Raw genomic sequence first — 18,562 nt, forward strand, 5'->3', positions numbered from 1 at the left:
CAGGTTTGGCTATTTTGAATGTACAGGGCTGATCACTTTGCTAGTGAAGAAAAAAGCTCCGATGGGACAGAAGGCATTGTTGTTCTGGGCGTCAACAGGGCTGATGCTGCATATAGTCAGACTTTAGGGGATTCTTTGCTGGTAGAATTTTTGTGCTTTTTACCTTATCTTTGAATTTGACAATTTTAGAAGGGGATTGATTTCTACTCTTGAGAAGAGAGTAACTAACTCCTTCTGCAGAGAAAATCCCTCTTCCATCTTAGAAGTAAGAGTTCTTTGTGTATTCTAGGTCCTCAATAACGATTTGTCACGATGCATAGACGGAGAACAAATTCTGGAGTATCCATCAGGTTATATTGTGCCTTGATCACTATCGTGTCCTGCCACTGTTTTGGTTAGGCCTGCCTGTTGTGGTGTATTAGATGGGGATTTTCTTAATACCAAATAAAAGTATAGAGGTAAGGGTACTTTTTATTTATTTAAAAAAAATTTTTTTTACATTTATTTATTTTTGAGAGGGCCCAAGTCAGGAATGGGCAGAGAGAGAATGGGACGCAGAATCCGAAAAAGGCTCCAGGCTGTCAGCACAGAGCCTGACATGGGGCTTGAACTCACAAACCCGTGAGATCATGACCTGAGCCGAAGTCGGACGCTTAACCGACTGAGCCACCCAGGCGCCCCGTAAAAGTACTTTTTAAGCCAGAAAGTACTTTATGATTGTCAGCTAATTTATATTGTAATTGGTGAGTCCATTCAGTAAATATCAAAGATTGACTTCAAAGAAATTTTTTTTAATGTTTATTTTTGAGAGACAGAGTACAAGTGGGGGAAGAGCAGAGAGAAAGGGAGACACAGAATCTGAAGCAGACTCCAGGCTGCTTCCCAGAGCCTGATGCCAGGCTCGAACCCACGAACCATGAGATCATGTCCTGAGCCGATGTCGGATGCTTAACCGACTGAGCCACCCAGGTGCCCCAACCAAGTCTGACTTTTTAATAGATGTTCTAATGCTGTTCAGTTGCCAGAGAGTAAGATAGCATATCTCCTGTCACGGAAGCTCCATCTCTTTCACTTTACATACATGTTTCACGCTATCTGGCACTAATGGCATCATGTTGACTCTTTTGTAAGACTTTCCTGTTCCAAGTGCTTCATTAGCTATGGTAGGCATATTGTTTCTTCTCTGAAAGTTACAAATGCATCTTGATGATAGTTTCTACATTCATGTCTTAGTGCTGTTTCTTGTATGTAAGAGCAAATAAGCCTATAATACGTCTTGAACAGTTAGTTAAATGTACTTGAGTTAAAGAAACATTGACTAAGTTACCTTTGAGCATTTATGTCCTAGAACTAGCTGTCCAATAAGGCTGCAGTCACACGAGCAGATAATTGTAGTCCATTGTGTTATGTACTACAGTAGAAAGATGGGGAGTCACAGGCGCAAGTCCATGGTGGTGGCGGGAAGACTTTTTGAGTCAAGTCTGGAAGGAAGAGTAGAAGTTTGGTGAGTAGACACTAGAGTGGTGTATTTCAGACAAATACAATATCCAGGGTGGGGACTATAGAGACAAAAAAAATTAGGTTCTTTTTTAAAAAGTTAAAGTAGTTTTACAGGATTAGCTGATTTTAGATAGAAACTATACGAACATAAGCAAGATATATTCAGTTTCTCTGTTGTGATTATAATATAAATATTTACTTTGTTGTTTCTGGTTTTCGCAGGGACCTTTCTATACTTTGTTGGCCAGAGAGCACTTATTAATGACACATTCCAGACCTGAGCTGACTCTTTGAAGCCAGGAGCAAGAAAAAGTGTTTTTTCACAACTATGAATTATAGTTGCTTGTTTATCAAATGCCTATTTCTATACCAGAGATTCTACAGAACTGTCATCTTCTTGCAAAAACTCTGTGAGATAGGCATTACTTATGCTTATTCCCAGCCGTGGAAACCAAGGTGGAGATGGTGAGGGACCTGCACATAATTACTAAGTGACAGAAGTGGGATTAGAGCCCAGGGCTGTCTGACTCCAAAGCCTGTGTTCTTTCTACTGAAAACAGCCTTAGCAAATCCTTGGAGTTTGGCATTGGAGACTCTACAGGAAAATAAAAACAGAGCATGAGTTGGAGATAGAAGGAGATAAGATGTGATCTAAAGAAGGGGCAGGAAGTTGGGCTTTGAAAGTGCCTGCACTGTGGCTTGATCAGGGGCCTCGGAGAGCGGCAGCACGGTGCTGTGCACGTTGGCAGGCTCTTTTCCACGCAGGAGCCTTGTGCCATGCTTGTGAAAGAAGGAAGGAATATTTGAACAAGGACAAGAATACTTGGCATTTAGGAAACTTAGTGTAGACATAAAATTGCAAAGTCATAGGCACACCATTTCTTTGGTGTCAGAGGTGAAATCAAGAGGTGAAATTTAGTGTTGCAAAAAACAGTGAGTGGTCATGGCACTGATTTTGCTTCTTACCCTTGTAACATTTCAAGTTGGCAGATGTTGGGGTTGATAAGTTTTATGTGGGGAGTGAAGAGTGGTGGTCTCTGGGGAGGAGTTCAGGCCTGGGGAAGGCGTGGGAGGGCGGGTGTGAGAAATCCTCTTCCTTCAAAGATGCAGTGGGTTGGCTCAACGACGCCACTTTGCAACTTAGGACGTGATCCCTGCCTGTTGGTATGTTGATCAACGTCTGTCAGATCACTGGACAGGAAATTTCAGAAGGCAAAGGTGAATGGCCTTTATTAAATAAAAGGCCCAAAGTTTTCTATTTGTGCAGGAGTAGGGGATGAAGCCCCAGTGGAGTCTCTCGAGAGCTGACTGGTGGCAAGATCTGTTCTAGGGCTTTCATTCTTTTGCGTATCATTTTTGTTGCACTTTGGTGTCTTTTTGTTCTGGGTGTTGTAAATTTGACATTTATAAGGATGATTTACTATAATTTTGTTCTTAAGCTTTTGTAAAATTATAGGCCTATAAAATGGCTTCCTTTCATTCAGTCTGTGGAACAGTAAACATTATCCCTTCTTCTTTTAGCATATTTTAAGGTTCCCTTTAGCTCATTTAAATGAAAGGAATTGGTGCGTCATGCTCTGCAGAGACCCTGCTTACAGCTCTCGCTGCACACTTGGCACTAGTTGAATGCGTAGCTTGTTCTGACACATTTTTTCCTGCATCGTTCAGCTTTGATAGTTTCTCAGAAGTAGCATCAAATTACCTCCCTCGTAAGACAGGAAAGTTTTTACTCTTGTCTCTTTTTAAGACAAGTGTCTAATCACGTAGAGGAGGGCACTGGCCAAGAGAATTCACTGTTTTTGTCTTTCTGCCCTGTTGTTAAGACTGTTGTGACTTGAACCTTCCCCCAAATTTGCCCCGTTCTTCCAGGAAGCAACAGTCTGTTATGAAATGTTCACAGTTGAACTTGATCTGTGAGTTCCTAAGACATAAACATAGTTGAGTTTACCAAATTAATACTTTTGGTTCAGAATTTCAGAGTACAGTACACCTGGGTAGAAAGGTAGTCTGCCTGAGCAGGAGGGTATAGTCCGTTGTGGTAGAGACTGGTGTTCGCTGGGAATAAAGTGCTTCCCTGGAAAAACAGTACGTATTTGTAAGGAGCAAAGAGAGACTCCTCCCCCCCCCCCATATGCTTATTAGGCTCTATAAAAGATGATCTAAAAGATGGTCTCCTTTCTCTCTAGTCACTCTGGTTTTTCTTCTCAGGCTCAGATCTCTAGAATTGGGTTGGGGAAAAGGCGGGTCAGAGTTGACGGCACTGCTGCCACATGGGTGGCCAGGAGAAGATGATGCAAACAACTACCTTTCTGGGAACCAGACTCCTAAGGGACCCAGTTTCGGAAATGTGTTGTTGTTACATATTAAAATCCAGAGAAGGCAGATATTTCTCTTTGAAAATCACCTCTTTTCTGTAACCCGAACGGGTTTTGGTAAAGAATACAGGGTATGAATGTCTCTGATGAACTTGGCCCGGGACAGGAGCTCTTTTCGTGGACCTCACGCTCAACATATTTAGACGGGAAGGAGCGAGCTTTCGTAAAAGGTGGCATACAGCTGAAGCAGAGTCTTTCCTTAGGGTGCCTCCACTCTCCTCTCCCCTAAATGTTTCTAGTGTTACGGGTTTGGTTTCTAATCTCATTTTGCTGTGCAAACTGCAAAAATGTCAGGTTTTCCTGACTATTCCTCTGCCTTCTGATTACCCTTTTAAGCAGTGCTGATTGCAGGAAATTGCTATGGTGTAAGGCGGGTGTCACAACACGCAGTGATTAAAACCTGCGTGTGTCATTCACGGCCTGATTGAAGTAATCACACAGAGGGGAAGAGCAGATGAAGAGCCTGCTAAATGTGCAGAGGGGGGCCGGTCCTATCATTTGGGCTCAAGGATTCTGAGTTAAAGAATCAAAACTGGTGTGGGCAAGGCTTGTGTTTTCAGTCATTTTGTTTCATTTTGAGTCCTCAAAACCTCTAAGCAGGATCTGGGGCTCTGAACATTTTCCTGAGGGAAAAAAATTGCTTTTTAACCAAACACAGGGTCCCGTGACCATAGAATAGCGGTTAAATGTATATGTATCAAGGGGCAAGATACGAGAATGTAAATGGGGTGAGCAGGTGAGAATAAAAGGGGAAAGGCCTGAGTAGCTTGGTCCTACAAGAAGGTTCCCACTTTGCCCTGCCACACCCACACTCCAGACACCAGTCAGCAGTCCAGGTTGTCACTTGTGACCAACCAGCTGTAGATGGGAAGTTCCAACACCCCCTCTCTGGGTTTGATTAACTTGCTAGAGTGGCTCACAGAACTTAGAGGAACATTTACTTGAGTTTACTAGCTTATTATGCAGGATATTCTAAAGGATACAGATGAATAGCTAGGTGGAAGACCTGCATGGGGCAGGGTATGCGGATGGAACTTGGAACTCCCATCCTTTCCAGATGTACACACTCCTCGTGCTTCTCCGTGGTCACCAGCCTGAAGTTCTCTGAACCTTTGTCCTTCTGGGCTTTATGGAGGCTTCGTTACACAGGCATGATTGGTGAAATCATTGGCCATTGGTGACTGAACTCTATCGCCAGCGCGTCTCCCCTCCCTAGAGGTCATCAGGGTGAGACTGAAAATTCTAACCACCCAATCAGGGCAGTTAGGTCAACAGTTAGTTCTGGCCATCCGTCCTCATCCTTAGGCTACCTAAGGGCTTTCCCCAAATCTCCTAATTAACAGAAGACCCCCTTATCACTGTCATCACTTAGGAAATTTCAAAGGCTTTAGGAGCTCTATGCCAGGAACAGGGATGAAGACCAAATATAAATTGCTTATTATAAATTGCAGTATTGCCACTAAGCTATTTAAGTGATTTGGTTGTTCTGGAAAAATGACAAATCTCATTCTCTTCCCGTCTTCTGCTCTTTGTGTGGCTGAACCCCAGTAACTGAGTTCTCATTGTAGATTCACTCACTCGAGGCATGGACGTTACTTGAACAAAGAACATTCTGAACCAGCATTGGAAAAGGTATTGAAGGCATCTACTAATTACTTCTTATCTGTTTTCCTCAGGTACGGAACCCTGGTATTTCTACTTAATTAATGGATTCCTTAATTTTAATGTAGCCTTTGCTTTGGCTCTCCTGGTCTTACCGCTGACCTCTCTCATGGAACACCTGCTGCAGAGATTTCACGGTGAGTGGTGCAAGGGGTGAAAGGTTTTGGGAGGAAGGAGCCAGTGACCATGTATACCAAGAAGTGAAAATGAATCTACTTATTTTGTTCTCCATTTTCTTTCCATGGAAATGATTGGCTTATGGAAGTCAATCCATTCTGTATTTGTAAAATGTAGAATTTCATTCTGTATTTGTAGATTATTTAAACTTCTGTGATGAGTCGGTTAATTGCAAGTTAAGCTGACAAAGGGAGGAAGTTTCTATCCCTTTGAGTGAGGAAGTCGGTAGAGCATACAGAACCACCTGGGGAGGCAAAATCAGTCGTAAAATCTCAGGAGACAAAAGTATTTGAGTGTCTTGTGTTTGTTAAAAAGTGTGTGCTGATATGGATAACTGTTTTAGATGGTAAGTCGTAGAGGTAACTATTCCTTGGGAAATTACTTCAACCAAAAATTTGAAAACTAAACCACAGAGGGATTTCCCTCAGATTTGATACTGAAGTGAGAGAAGCTTTGGACTTCCTGAGAAACATTACGCTTCTCTTTGTTCCATGTTGCTTCTGTGTTTGCCTTATTGTGGAGGGTTTGGTTTGTCATTTATTTTGCTTGTTCTGATTCCATACTGCACAGACCGTGTTTTCTCAAGTTGTCACAGATTTGGGTATCTGGTGCCCATGTTTCTTTTATGGAAGACAGATTTGAGCAGAAATTCATATGAGCTTTGGAAAGAGATTTAATTTCAGACTTTTTAGTCTGATTTGGATGGCATACGATCTCTCCGTCCCGCCCCCCAGTCTGCTCTTCTGCTATTAATGGTTTCTAGAGTTCACTGTGTTACACTATTCGAATATGAAAGCAGCCTCCAGTCACTCTGGTTTTGTTTTAACACACCCGTAATGCCGTTATCCTAACAAAGTCAGTACTTCCTTAATATCGCATACCAGTTGGTATTCAGGTTTCCTACACTGTCTGAAAAACGGCTTTTTATAGTTGTTTAAAAGAGGATCTAAAAAGGGTCATATACTGAATTTGGTGTTAGGTTTCTTCAGCTTTTTATGAGGTTCCCCCCTCTTCTTCTTTCTCCTGAAGATTCTAAAGAAATCAGGTCACCCATCTTGCATAGCGTCCCACATTTGGATTCAGCTGTTTGTCACCTGGGGGTATTAACCTAGTCCTCCATTCCTGACGTGTCCTAAGGATCATTTTATCTTTTTTTTTCTTTTTAAATAACTTTTTTTTATTTTTTTACCGTAAAGATAATTTATGCTTGTAGAGAATTTGGAAATGCTTATGATGTAAGTATAAAAACAGCATATTAAGCTGTTCTCTACAGTATGAATCCAATTTTGTTTTAAAAATGTTTAATTTGTATGGAAAGAGCCTAAGTGTCCATCAACAGATGAATGGATCAAGAATATGTGGTTTATCTATACCATGGAATACTACATGGCAATGAGAAACAATGAAATCTGGCCATGTGTAGCAACATGGATGGACCTTGAGGGTGTTATGCTGAGCGAAATAAGTCAGGCAGAGAAGGACAAATATCATATGTTTGCACGTATAGGAGGATTAGGAGGAACTTGACGGAGGAACAAGGGGGAGAAGAAGGGCGGAAATGGTGGGGGAAAGGGAGAGAAGCAAACCATGAGAGACTCTTGAATGCTGACAAAAACTGAGGACTGATGGATGTGGGGGGAGGGGGGGATGGGCATGGAGGAGGACACTTGTGGGGATGAGCACTGAGTGTTATGTGGAAACTAATTTGACAATAAACTATTAAAAAAAGTTTAATTTGCACACATGTCCACCTAGTAAAAAAAAATTAGTGATGTTTTTTCTTTATGCTTTTTGTGTATTTTGTAATAGAAAAGTGTACTTTTAAAGGAAAAAAACCAGAAAAATGTAAAGAAGCAGGAAAGAAGTTATCTATTTTCCCCATCATGTGCTACAACTGTAGTTATGATTTTGTACATTTTATGAAGGAATTTAAAAATGTNCAGCACAGAGCCCGATACGGGGTTCAAACTCCCGAACTGTGAGATCTTGACCTGAGCTGAAGTTGGCCACTTAACCGACTGAGCCACCCAGGAGCCCCTAAAATTTTTTTTAATGTTTGTGAATTTTTGAGAGTGAGTGAGATGGAGCACAAGTGGGGGAAGGGAGGGAGGGAGGGAGACAGAATCCAAAACAGGCTCCAGGCTCTGAGCTGTCAGCACAGAGCCCAATGTGAGGCTCAAACTGGTGACCCATAAGATTATGACCTGGGCCGAAGTCAGATGCTTAACTGACTGAGCCACCCACTGGCCTATTTTTAAAATAGGCCATATTTTAAAAATGTAGTTGTTAGCCTTTAAGATACAGAAGAGGATTTCATTTTTTTTGTAATCAGGAAAATTCCAGCCTAAAATACTTACTGGAAAGGTGTAAATCATAGATTATCGCCTAAAATCTTAAGGTAAAATCTTAGAGTAGGAAGTTTAAAGGATATGCTTGGTATTTCAGTTAAAGAATTTTCATCCCTAAAGAGTTACTACAAAAATACTGATAACTTAGAAACACCAAGGTGGATCTTGAGGACAATGCTGAGCTTTCCTCTTCACTTGCTCATTGTAGACATACCACCAGGGGGCGCTGTCGATCTACCCATTGCCAGTGATTTGTAGGCACTGCTGATTGTCACTCATAGAAGCACAGTAGGGGATGCCGTCCTGGTGGGTTTCAGGTTGATCAGCGTTCCTGTATCTAACCACAGGAACTTTCCAGCAGGTGCTTGGGTCGTAGTCCTCATTAAATTCCTTTAATTCTTTCACACGCTTTGAGTGTATTTTGGTTCAAATTTTAAGATTCAGAGTGGATGGGTATTGCAAGAGACGAGAGCAAAATTCACCAGAAAACTTGCTTTAAGAGTGTTTTGATATTTGCTTTGGAACAGACTCTCTTGCCATTTGTAGCTTGACAAAAACCAGTGATGGGTTTAAGACTCCAGCTCCTTTGATCTATAGCTATTTGGGCAGACGGGGTATATAAGAAATCTATTAAACAGAGCATAGGAATTAAAACCCAAGAAATGAGTTTATGTTAAGCTTTTGGTTAATCTCAGAGACCTTTAATCTTAGTGGCAGGACTGCCTGGGGAGAGAAGACTTTTCTTCTTTATCCAGTATAGAAATTATTAAGATTTATTACTCAGTCACTTGACTTTCCTTTGTGTTTCAGCCAAGTCCAGTATTGTCCCTCCCGTTAGAGGTTGGCTCTCTTGGGGGAGCTCAGGAGTATAGACCTCTTTCTACTTGACCCCTTTATTGCATCAGAGAAAGTGTGAATATGAGAACTGAAACATTTCATGGGGTGCTGTAGGGTTATTCCTTTCTGAGACTGAGAGAACACTGAAACTAAATATGTTGTGTTATTCTAATATGGTGATAAGTGGATATTTTTCTGTGTCTTACAGTTCAGAATTTAGGTCACCCGTATTGGCTTACCTTGGCTCCAATGTATATTTGGTTTATAATTTTCTTCATCCAGCCTCACAAAGAGGAGAGATTTCTTTTCCCTGTGTATCCACTTATATGCCTCTGTGGCGCTGTGGCCCTTTCTGCACTTCAGGTGAGTTTCAGGGAATGTACATCTGCTTTGTTCCGTTTTTAAATTGGTCATAGAGCTTAAAGGCAAATTACAGAATGCTTCTTCCGAGATGCTTTATCCATACATTAAACCTGATACAGATCATATTAAAATAACTACAATTATTTATGTATTGGTTTCTTAGCTGTTGATCATCCTGTCTTAAGCTGATTACGTATTTACATTGTTAATTTGTGTGTTAATTTCTTACTGTTGCCAACCAGAATCCAAATGCTATGAAAGGAATTTTGTTAGGTCATTGTATAGGCCTGCCACAAGATGGTGGCAGCACGGCAGAGCTAATGGCATGTCTGCTCCTCAGCTCTGAGATCAGATGAAAACATGCTCAAGTGTTGGGATAACCTCAGGCAGTTAGCAATAATGGACACTTTGTAATCCTGGCTTAAAAACTGTCCAGGTCAGTTCCTTGTCAGAATTTATCTTGCATATATCTGTATTTGTGGCCTCAGAAGCCTCCAGGCTTTTTTTTTTTTTTCCCCTTAAGTTTATTTATTTTGAGAGACAGCACACATGCACATGCTGATGACTGAGGGAAGGGCAGAGAGGGAGAGAGACAGAGGAACTGCTAGTGTGGAGCCGCACACGGGGCTTGAGCCCACGAACTGAACCACGAGATCATGACCCAAACCCAAATCAAGACTCAGACGCTTAACTGACTGAACTACCCAGGCACCCCTTCAGGCTTCTTTTTGACCTCTGCTACCATTTACAGTTGGCAGAGAAGGTAATTAAGGTGGCTTTTTTTCTTTTTCTTAACAGATCTATAGAGCTATAATTCACAAACCATATAGTTCATCTATTTAAAAACCATAGAATTAAATGGTTTTTAGTATAGTCACAGGTCTCCGTAACTATCACCATGGTCAATTTTATAACATTTTTATCACCTCAGAAGCTCTGTACCCCTTAGCTGCCATCACCCCCATCCCCTTTTCTCCTATCTCCCCAGCTATGAGCAACCACTATCTACTTTCTGTGTCTGTGGATGTGCCCACGGAGTGCTGAGTGGAGTCCTAAAATGCATGGTCTTCTGTAACTGGCTGCTTTCAGTTAGCATCATGGTTTTTTTTGTTGGTTTTTTTTAATTTTTAAAGGGTATTTATTTTTGAGAGAGCATGAGTTGGGGGGGAGAGAGGGAGAGAGAATGAATCTAAAGCAGGCTCTGAGCTCTTAGCACAGAACTCAGCACGGGGCTCCAACTTGGGAATGGTGAGATCATGACCTGAGCCGAAGTTGGATGCTCAGTCGACTGAGCCATCCAGGAGTCCCTAAAATCACTTTCTAAATTAGCCCTACTATCATAACAAAACCACCTCCCAGCATTTTTGCCTATCACATATCAGACTTGATTATGATTGTAATCTATGTGTACGTATAACTTAATATCCCTTTTAATACAACTACATCATATCGTTTTCAGTGTTGCTGTATCTATACCCATCATTTGAATAGGAGTATTTTCTGAATTTGGTGTCATGTATAGCATTGTTACATGTGTGAAATACTGAACTAATTATACATAATGATTAGATATATAATTTATGGTAGGGTTAAGTTGCTTACCTATTTCAGTATTATAAATAATGCTAGGATGAATATCTTTCTTGAGGTATTTGGATTGTTTCCTTTGGACAGATTCTCCCAAATATGAAAGGAGTTCAAACACATTGATGGCACTAACAAATATTTGCAATAGATTATAAAATTGCTTCCCAAAAGTAGTTCTAGTCTAGGAGGGAAAGAAAGAGAAAGAAATCTAATGGGGAAGGTACTCAAAGACTGTAGAAATTTTGCATGTATTTATATATTGTAATAGTAATCATGTAGTTTGTAAAGTAGTTCAGATAATTAACAGCATTTTCCTGTTGTTCTGTGGGAGGAATTCTTGTGTTTGGTCATGAGACATGTTGATACTAAAAACTTTGATGAAAACACATCAATGAAGAAAGTGAAGATTAATACTTGTTACATCAAAATAGAGATACTGCATATATCAAAGCGAACTGCCAAAAAGCACTTTTGTTTTTATTTATTTAAAAAAGATGTTTTCTAAGTAGGTTCCACACCCAGTGTGGACCTGACCCCATGACCCTGGGATCCAGAGTTTCATGCTCCACTGACTAAGCCAGTCAGCCACGCCAGCACTTCCATTTAAATATTTTAAAAAATAATAAATTATTAGGACTTTCTAAGTACTAGAGAGATCTCCATATACTTTTCCTGTGAAGCTGGTGAGAATTCCTCTGGTTGGGGTGACCTGTACATAGTCTTACCAGAGCTTGCTTTCGTGTTAGGATTTGGAGTGGGCACCTCATGGTCGGCAAAGGCTCAGACCCTTGATAGAACCTCTTTTGCTGCTTCTTCCCCTCTTGGTGTTACGATGTTTTATGATTGTGTTCTGTATACTCTGCAAGTTCCTTTTTATTTTTTTTTTTTTCAATACAGTGTTCTTTCCTTCTAGAAATGTTACCACTTCGTGTTTCAGCGATACCGTCTGGAGCATTACACTGTGACGTCGAACTGGCTGGCGTCAGGAACGCTCTTCGTGTTTGGGCTCCTGTCCTTTTCCCGCTCTGTGGCATTGTTCAAAGGTAGGGGCACACAGTGCCCTTGCTCACAGGGCCCTTCACCGTGGGTTTTGCTGGATGTGTGATTATTAAGGTTCAGCTTTAAGTGGGAGGAGGACTTTGCTATTTAGGAGAGCCTGTGGACTTCATACTGTGATTGGAATGTGACTTCTCTAAGATGAAAGAGAAGATTGACCCTTCCTTTCAGGGGGATTAACTATAAAAGCTCTTCTTCTATTCTTGTGTGTGTGTGTGTTTTTTGTTTTTGTTTTTGTTTTTTTTTAGAGGATACTTTTTCATTTTGAAGAATGAAGGAAGCCTTAAACATTGGAAGCAAATTTGGGGCTCAATTCCCATGATTATCTTCTGCCTATAATTATTATTTGGATCCATAAGATTAAAATGTACTCAAAGAACAGAAATTAAAAAGGCAGAAGGGTGCAGAGAAGGGCAAGAAAGCAAATTATATTTGGTAAAATAGGGCGTCTGCTGTGATCATCCTCCTAACTGTGGACAGCTGTGTGTCAAGGGGGCCACGTGCCTGCCGCCGTTGCTGGGGACCTGCACACTTGTAAACTACACATGGATTGCAGTGGGACGTTAGCGTGCATCATGATTAAATGTCAGCCTCTCATCTTACATGTCTTCAGCTTTCACAAACCTTTGTCCCTTTCAGGGTATCACGGGCCGCTTGATTTGTATCCAGAATTTTACCGAATTGCCACGGACCCAGCCATCCACACTGTCCCAGAAGGCAGGCCTGTGAATGTCTGTGTAGGAAAGGAGTGGTATCGATTCCCCAGTAGCTTCCTTCTGCCTGACAAGTAAGTTGTCCTCAGGTCCCCAGAGTTTAAAATCAAGGAATAAAAATGGCAATTCTATGGCAGTGTCTCCCTAAGTTTGCTTTGATTTTGGGATTTTCACAAAAAGGTTTTGAACAACTGGCCATTTCTGAGCTGTGAGTCTGTGCTGTGTCCAGGAGACTGAGCGCTGTGTCCGGCTACGCACCCTGCACTTTCTGTGACCACGGACGTTTGGGAACTTGTAAAAGCACTTTGGGCCCCAGGCTCTTGCTCATGGCTCTTCCTCAGGATGCATATTTAATTTTTTACAATCTGGTATTAATCTGCTTCCAAAAGTGGTCCAGAGACTCTAGCTGGAAGGGTATTTGTAAAGGAGAAATGTTTGTCATTCAACAAAAGTGTAAAGTTCTTTACCAAAACGTGGACACTAGGAAAGCTGTCGTTCAGCTCTCTGTAGCTTTATGCTGTCGTTGGACGATCGCATAGACTCTGAAGTTCTTGTGTTGGCTGCACAGGACAGAGAAAGTCCTAGAGGAAAGGGACGTCAGGGTCAGATGAGTCCTGTTGCTCCGCTAGGGGACTGGCACGGGCAGCTTGGCTGGGAGAGGTATTTTGTGTGTAGTGAAGATCCAGTATCTGTCATTAGTTACATTAAGGTGTTTTCTTTTTAAGTATTCACTTTAGCCTTTGCCTTTAACATTTGAAATAGTTTCATAACTAAAGATACTTTTGAGAATTAGCCAGGAGCAAAGTACTTCTCCCATAGTGTGTTCTCACATCTTACTCTTTTCCTGTCTGATGAATTTGGAGTGACTTAATTTCAGCAAGTCCCTCTTACATAATTGGTAAGTAATTGGTGGTAAATGGCACGGTTCTCTGTTCAGTGGTATGTCCGTTTGGTTGCAAGTTTGACTAAGAGTTGGTGAAACTGATAGATCTCTTGCTGCAAGTTTCTCACTGATGTTGGACTGAGTTACGACTTCTGCTCCCTGGTGGAGGTTTTAGCAGAAATATTGTTTCTCCAAGTGAAATGTTTTTCACATGAATTGGTGGGGGGGGGAGGCTTGTTTATTTCAAGTACATTTAGCAACATGGGCCCCTTGGGTTTTTCTTAATCTCTCTTATTTGTGTTTCTGACAGTTGGCAGCTTCAGTTCATTCCATCAGAGTTCAGGGGCCAGTTACCAAAACCTTTTGCAGAGGGACCACTGGCCACCCGGATTGTTCCTACTGACATGAACGACCAGAACCTGGAGGAGCCATCCAGATATGTAAGGGCAACATTCTCTTTTTACTACTTTGAAAAAAGTTCTACCCCTAAAACCTGTTGGCACACATCTTAGAGCATCGATAAAAGGGAATTTCCTAGAAAGTGATTTCTTTAGGGAAAGGGACATAACGAGTTTTTTGAGGAAGAATAGCAGCACTTTTATTTTAAAATTTCCCTTTGTTTTCTATGTGAAACTCGTAATTCAATGTATTTTCTAAGCCAGTCTGGAAAGTTTGTTGCATTGCATTCGAATCATCATGTTGAAACACGTTCTGAAACTCTTCTCATCCCCTGGCCTATTAACACATTTGGTGGGGAACTTTCAAGTTCTCAGTAACAGTGGGCCCAACTGTTAGTGTATTCTGGTTTTAGCAAGTGGGCAGTCGTGAGTGCAGGCTGTGCTCGTGCTGAGTGCATGGGCACCCCGTCAGGATTGTGTACCTCTCCTCATGCATCTTCATGTACTCTGAGATCCCACGTAGTTTTCTCTCAGTTCCTTTGAAGGAGGAAACTTGCGTCCTTTGATACTTGTAAAATCCTTCGTGGTAGAAAAGGTGAGAGCAATAAAGATAATGTTCCTGATTCCCAGAGACAGTAGAAGAGTATTTTATTTTATTTTTTATTTTTGAGAAAGAGAGAATGAGCAGGGGAGGGTCATAGAGAGAGAGGGAGGCACAGGGTCAAGCAGGCTTTAAGCTCCGAGCTGTTAATACAGAGCCCGACGCCGGACTCTAACCCACAGACCGTGAGATCATGACCTGAGCCGAAGTTGGACGCTTAACCAACTGAGCCACCCAGGCACCCCAGAAGAGTATTTTCTAGAATTACTAGAAAGCACATTGTTTTTGGGAACGTGTCTTTCAAAGAAACATTGAACAATGTAGATGTCAGATACATTTTGTTTAGCTTTTCCCATGTACTCGGTATGTGAAACGAGGCAGGGAGCTTGTGGTGGTGTGGCATGCCCTGCAGCCTCCTGTGGCTGTGTGTCTCCCAGACAGAGACCCCCCCAGGGCCGAGGAGTGAGATTCTTCCTGAGGGTGTTGTAGCTGTAAGCTGGGAGGCGGCCATTGTAACCTACACACTTGGCCTGGTCCCCTCAGAAGGTGAGATCTGTATTCCACCAAGTGGTTTATTATAGGGCTTTCTTAATAATCTTCTGAGCTTCTGATTTCCGTAGCATTGAAAATACTCCGGGACGGCGTAAACTACTTTTGGTCACTTTTGTTTCAGCTGTGGGCACTCTCCCGACAGCAGGCTGGGATGCGCAGGGGATCACCCTGAGGAAACTGGGTAGTCAGAAGGGTGGGTGTACACAGCACAGTAGAGGAAGATACAGATTCAGAGTAATGTTGTCCAGCAATGTTTTAGGCAGAAGTGACATGGAGCTAGTAGTAAAAAGGAGCATGGACTTAGGAGTCAGGTAGGCCTGAGTTCAAATCCCAGGTCTGTTATCTTGGTGACATTGGGCAAACTGTTCCACTAATATTAGTTTCTATCTAGAAACTGGGAATAATGACACCCACTTCGGAACATTATAAAGAGATGAGATATCTGTCATAGTTAGCACAGTATCTGGTACATGGGTTTTCACACAAATGTTCTTAATCCGATAATGGTCTATCACATGGATTAGAGGTAAGGGAACCCTAAAGAGGTTTTATAATCTGCATGAATCTCTCCGTCCTTACTTCTCTTGTTCTCCAACTTGAGTTTTGTCTGCTCACCCTCATCATTGCCTTTTCCATCCCAATAACTTTGCTTATTTTGATGACCTCCCCTGCACCACCTTGGTCTCCTTCCTCCTGCCATCAAAACTCTCTTCCTCTTGGTAGGCTTTTCCGGCTGTTTAAAACCATAGTGAGCTGTGCTCCTTTAAATGCCTTAAATACTTACCTGTACCATTCATTTAGCCATTTAATTTTGTCTTATGTTATTTATGTGTTTCTGATAATGTATGTCCTGTCATTCCCCATCAGCCTGTGCGTGCTGTGAAGAGAGTCCTGGTTTTTTCTTTATTCAGCAGAGCCTCTGGGACAGTGCTGGGCCTGCTTTCTGAGTGGAAAACAAACATTCCTCATCCCTGGGACAGCGATGTTGAGAGAAAGCTGCTAAAAAATTTGCAGTGGCCTTTTGCCCATTTCTTAGGCTTTTGGTTACTGGGTGTCTGTGGTTAGATCCTATTTCCATACCCTGTGCCGCCAGACATTGTTACATTTAGTTAAGTGGCTCTATGTTAGCTTTACCCAGAAAGCGAAGATTTTTCAGAATACATTTAGGAGTCATCAAAATACTGTCTGATAAAAACAGGGACAAACATGTCAGATGTATCTACAGAGTGTGTACAGTCATCCACCTTCCTATGTTGGAGAGTTTTCTGCAAAGTTCTTTCTGACGTGGCTTGCCTGGTGGGGCAAGTGCCCTCCAAATCCAGGCTGCTCACCTTTCACCCTTTGGAAAGTAGAAGAGACATTTGACGGCTTACTGTGAATTCTGTGTCACTGAGGGTCAGGGATTTGTGTCTTCTAGTCAGCTGTTTAAAAAGCTAGTGGTTTTCCCCTGGTGACAAAAGTAATATGCATTCATTGTATAAAATAATGAAAGCTATTGATAAAAAGTCCTCTATAATCTTCTTACCCAAATACTGAACCACTGTTAGCATTTTGGTAGGGTTTTTTTTTTGTTTTTTTTACTTTTTTCTTGTGTGTGTGTGTGTGTGTGTGTGTATACACGTACACACACACACACACACATATATATATAATGTCACTTATTTTTAAGTGTTGTAGTTTTTTAAGAAATGGTGCCAGGGGGTTCCTGGGTGGCTCGGTCGGTTAAGCGTCTGACTCTTGATTTTGGCTCAGGTCATGATCTCACCGTTTGGTTTGTGGGATTGAGCCCCGCATTAGGCTTCGTGCTGACAATATGGACAATATGTAGCCTGCTTGGGATTCTCTCTCTCTCTCTCTCTCTCTCTCTCTCTCTCTCTCTCTCTCTCTCTCTCTCCCTCCCTCCCTCTCTACCTCTCTCTCCCCCCCGCCCCTCCCTTTCTCACATGCATGCACACATACTCTCTGTCTCAAAAATAAATAAAAATACATTAATAAAAAAATGGTACTGGGATCATGTCTACAGTGGCCAGATAACTTGGCCCAGTGTATAGGAGCACGTGCTGTACTATGTTAACTTTTGTCACTTCAGGTATGAGTCCTAGTTTTAAGTTTAGGTTCTTTCAAGAAGGCAAAATAATTATATTCCATGTCTTTTCTGAGCATGCTCAATAGCAGCGCCGTTGCTATCTGCCTATTGGCGCCGAGTGACAGGTTTTAGCCAGCCTTCCACTTTGGTGCTAAGTGATTTGGTGTTCTAGTTTCCATGCAAACTAGAAAACATGCATGACTTTCTTTACTCTGCTAGCCTCCTTAACCTCCGAGTTTATCCAGAATAAGTGTAAAGGCTCTGTGATTTCTAACACAGTGTTAGAAGTATATTGCAGAAATATTTTTTTGCTCCATATTCTTTCATAGTAGGCATTGAATAGCTTTTGAATATGTCATTATCGAACAGGTGGCATTCTTAGACTGGAACATGCCAGGTTTTCTGCCAGAATCAAGCTCTGGATTGAAAAGATACATTTAGTGTCTCATCTTCATTACTTTACAAATGCAGTGTTTTGTTGGCTCTTTCAAAGAGAATGCTTTCCTTCTGACTCCAATCTGATAACCTGATGTGGGAGCTACAGGAAGGAGTAACCAACACCTGTTCAGGAGGGAACTGAGACTTTTCTCTGATTTTTAACTTCATGCATAAGCAGACTCATAAGAAGCTTGTCCATATGTTATCTTTAAAAAAATGCAAGTGTTCGTTGATGACTTTTCCCCAGACAGTGATACAGTCAGTTCTGCTGTAATGTGATACACAATTGCTAAAAATCATTGTGTAGTAAAAAGAGGAAAAAAAAAAAACCCACAAGGCTTAATGGGAAAACTGGGATTATGGATACAGTACTCAAAAACTTCGTGACTCCTAAAAAAAAAAAAAATGAGCCTATAAAAAATGGTAGCACCATTTCACATACGCTAAGCAGCTAACAGTCCCTAAGTACTACAAGCATGTGGGAGTTGACCCTGAAAAAGACCTGAAGTTTGCTTGTGGTGCTGGAAGGGCTGCCGCTTGTGCGGCAGGGAGAGGGTGCTCTGCAGTAGGACAGAAAGTCCTAACCCCAGATGCGGGGATGTGTGTGGCTCGGAGCACACATGCACCCCAGAAGCTGGGGGACAGCGGTGTGTGCTCCTGTGCGCTTGGCGTCCTGCCCCGATCAGTTCAGCCGAATGCAGTTTTCCGGATTCACTTCGTGTTTCTCGTGGAGCAAATGCCACATGAGCAAAAGCAAAAACAAAAACTGAATTATGCTCCAACTGTTCCCTAATTTATCCATTGCATTGGAACAGATTTGCGTCTTCATAGCAAGTGTTACAACAGAATTGACGAGGTATTGAGTCAAAGCTTTCCTTATTTTGTTCCTCAACTCCCTGCTTTTCCCTTTAACCGGGGGAAAGAATTCTGAATTTAGAAGGGAACTCAAGGTACCATAGAGCCGCTGATGTGCTCAGAGAGGTTGT

At 41.8% G+C, this 18,562-nt stretch overlaps 1 protein-coding gene across 2 annotated transcripts in view; it reads left to right on the forward strand.

Moving 5' to 3' along the window:
* Window positions 1-18,562, forward strand: part of ALG9 (ALG9 alpha-1,2-mannosyltransferase) — a 94,454-nt gene that overhangs the window by 22,775 nt on the left and 53,117 nt on the right. For both annotated transcript variants that reach the window (XM_077780507.1, XM_077780508.1), the window contains exons 9-13: window positions 5,552-5,674; window positions 9,108-9,262; window positions 11,763-11,892; window positions 12,545-12,692; window positions 13,812-13,941. In XM_077780507.1, the coding sequence (XP_077636633.1) occupies window positions 5,552-5,674; window positions 9,108-9,262; window positions 11,763-11,892; window positions 12,545-12,692; window positions 13,812-13,941 (686 nt within the window). The remainder of the gene's footprint in view (window positions 1-5,551; window positions 5,675-9,107; window positions 9,263-11,762; window positions 11,893-12,544; window positions 12,693-13,811; window positions 13,942-18,562) is intronic.

This window comes from Crocuta crocuta, unplaced genomic scaffold (genome assembly GCF_008692635.1).
Source record: "Crocuta crocuta isolate KB4526 unplaced genomic scaffold, BGI_CrCroc_1.0 scaffold374, whole genome shotgun sequence".
In the NCBI taxonomy this organism is placed as follows: domain Eukaryota; kingdom Metazoa; phylum Chordata; class Mammalia; order Carnivora; family Hyaenidae; genus Crocuta; species Crocuta crocuta.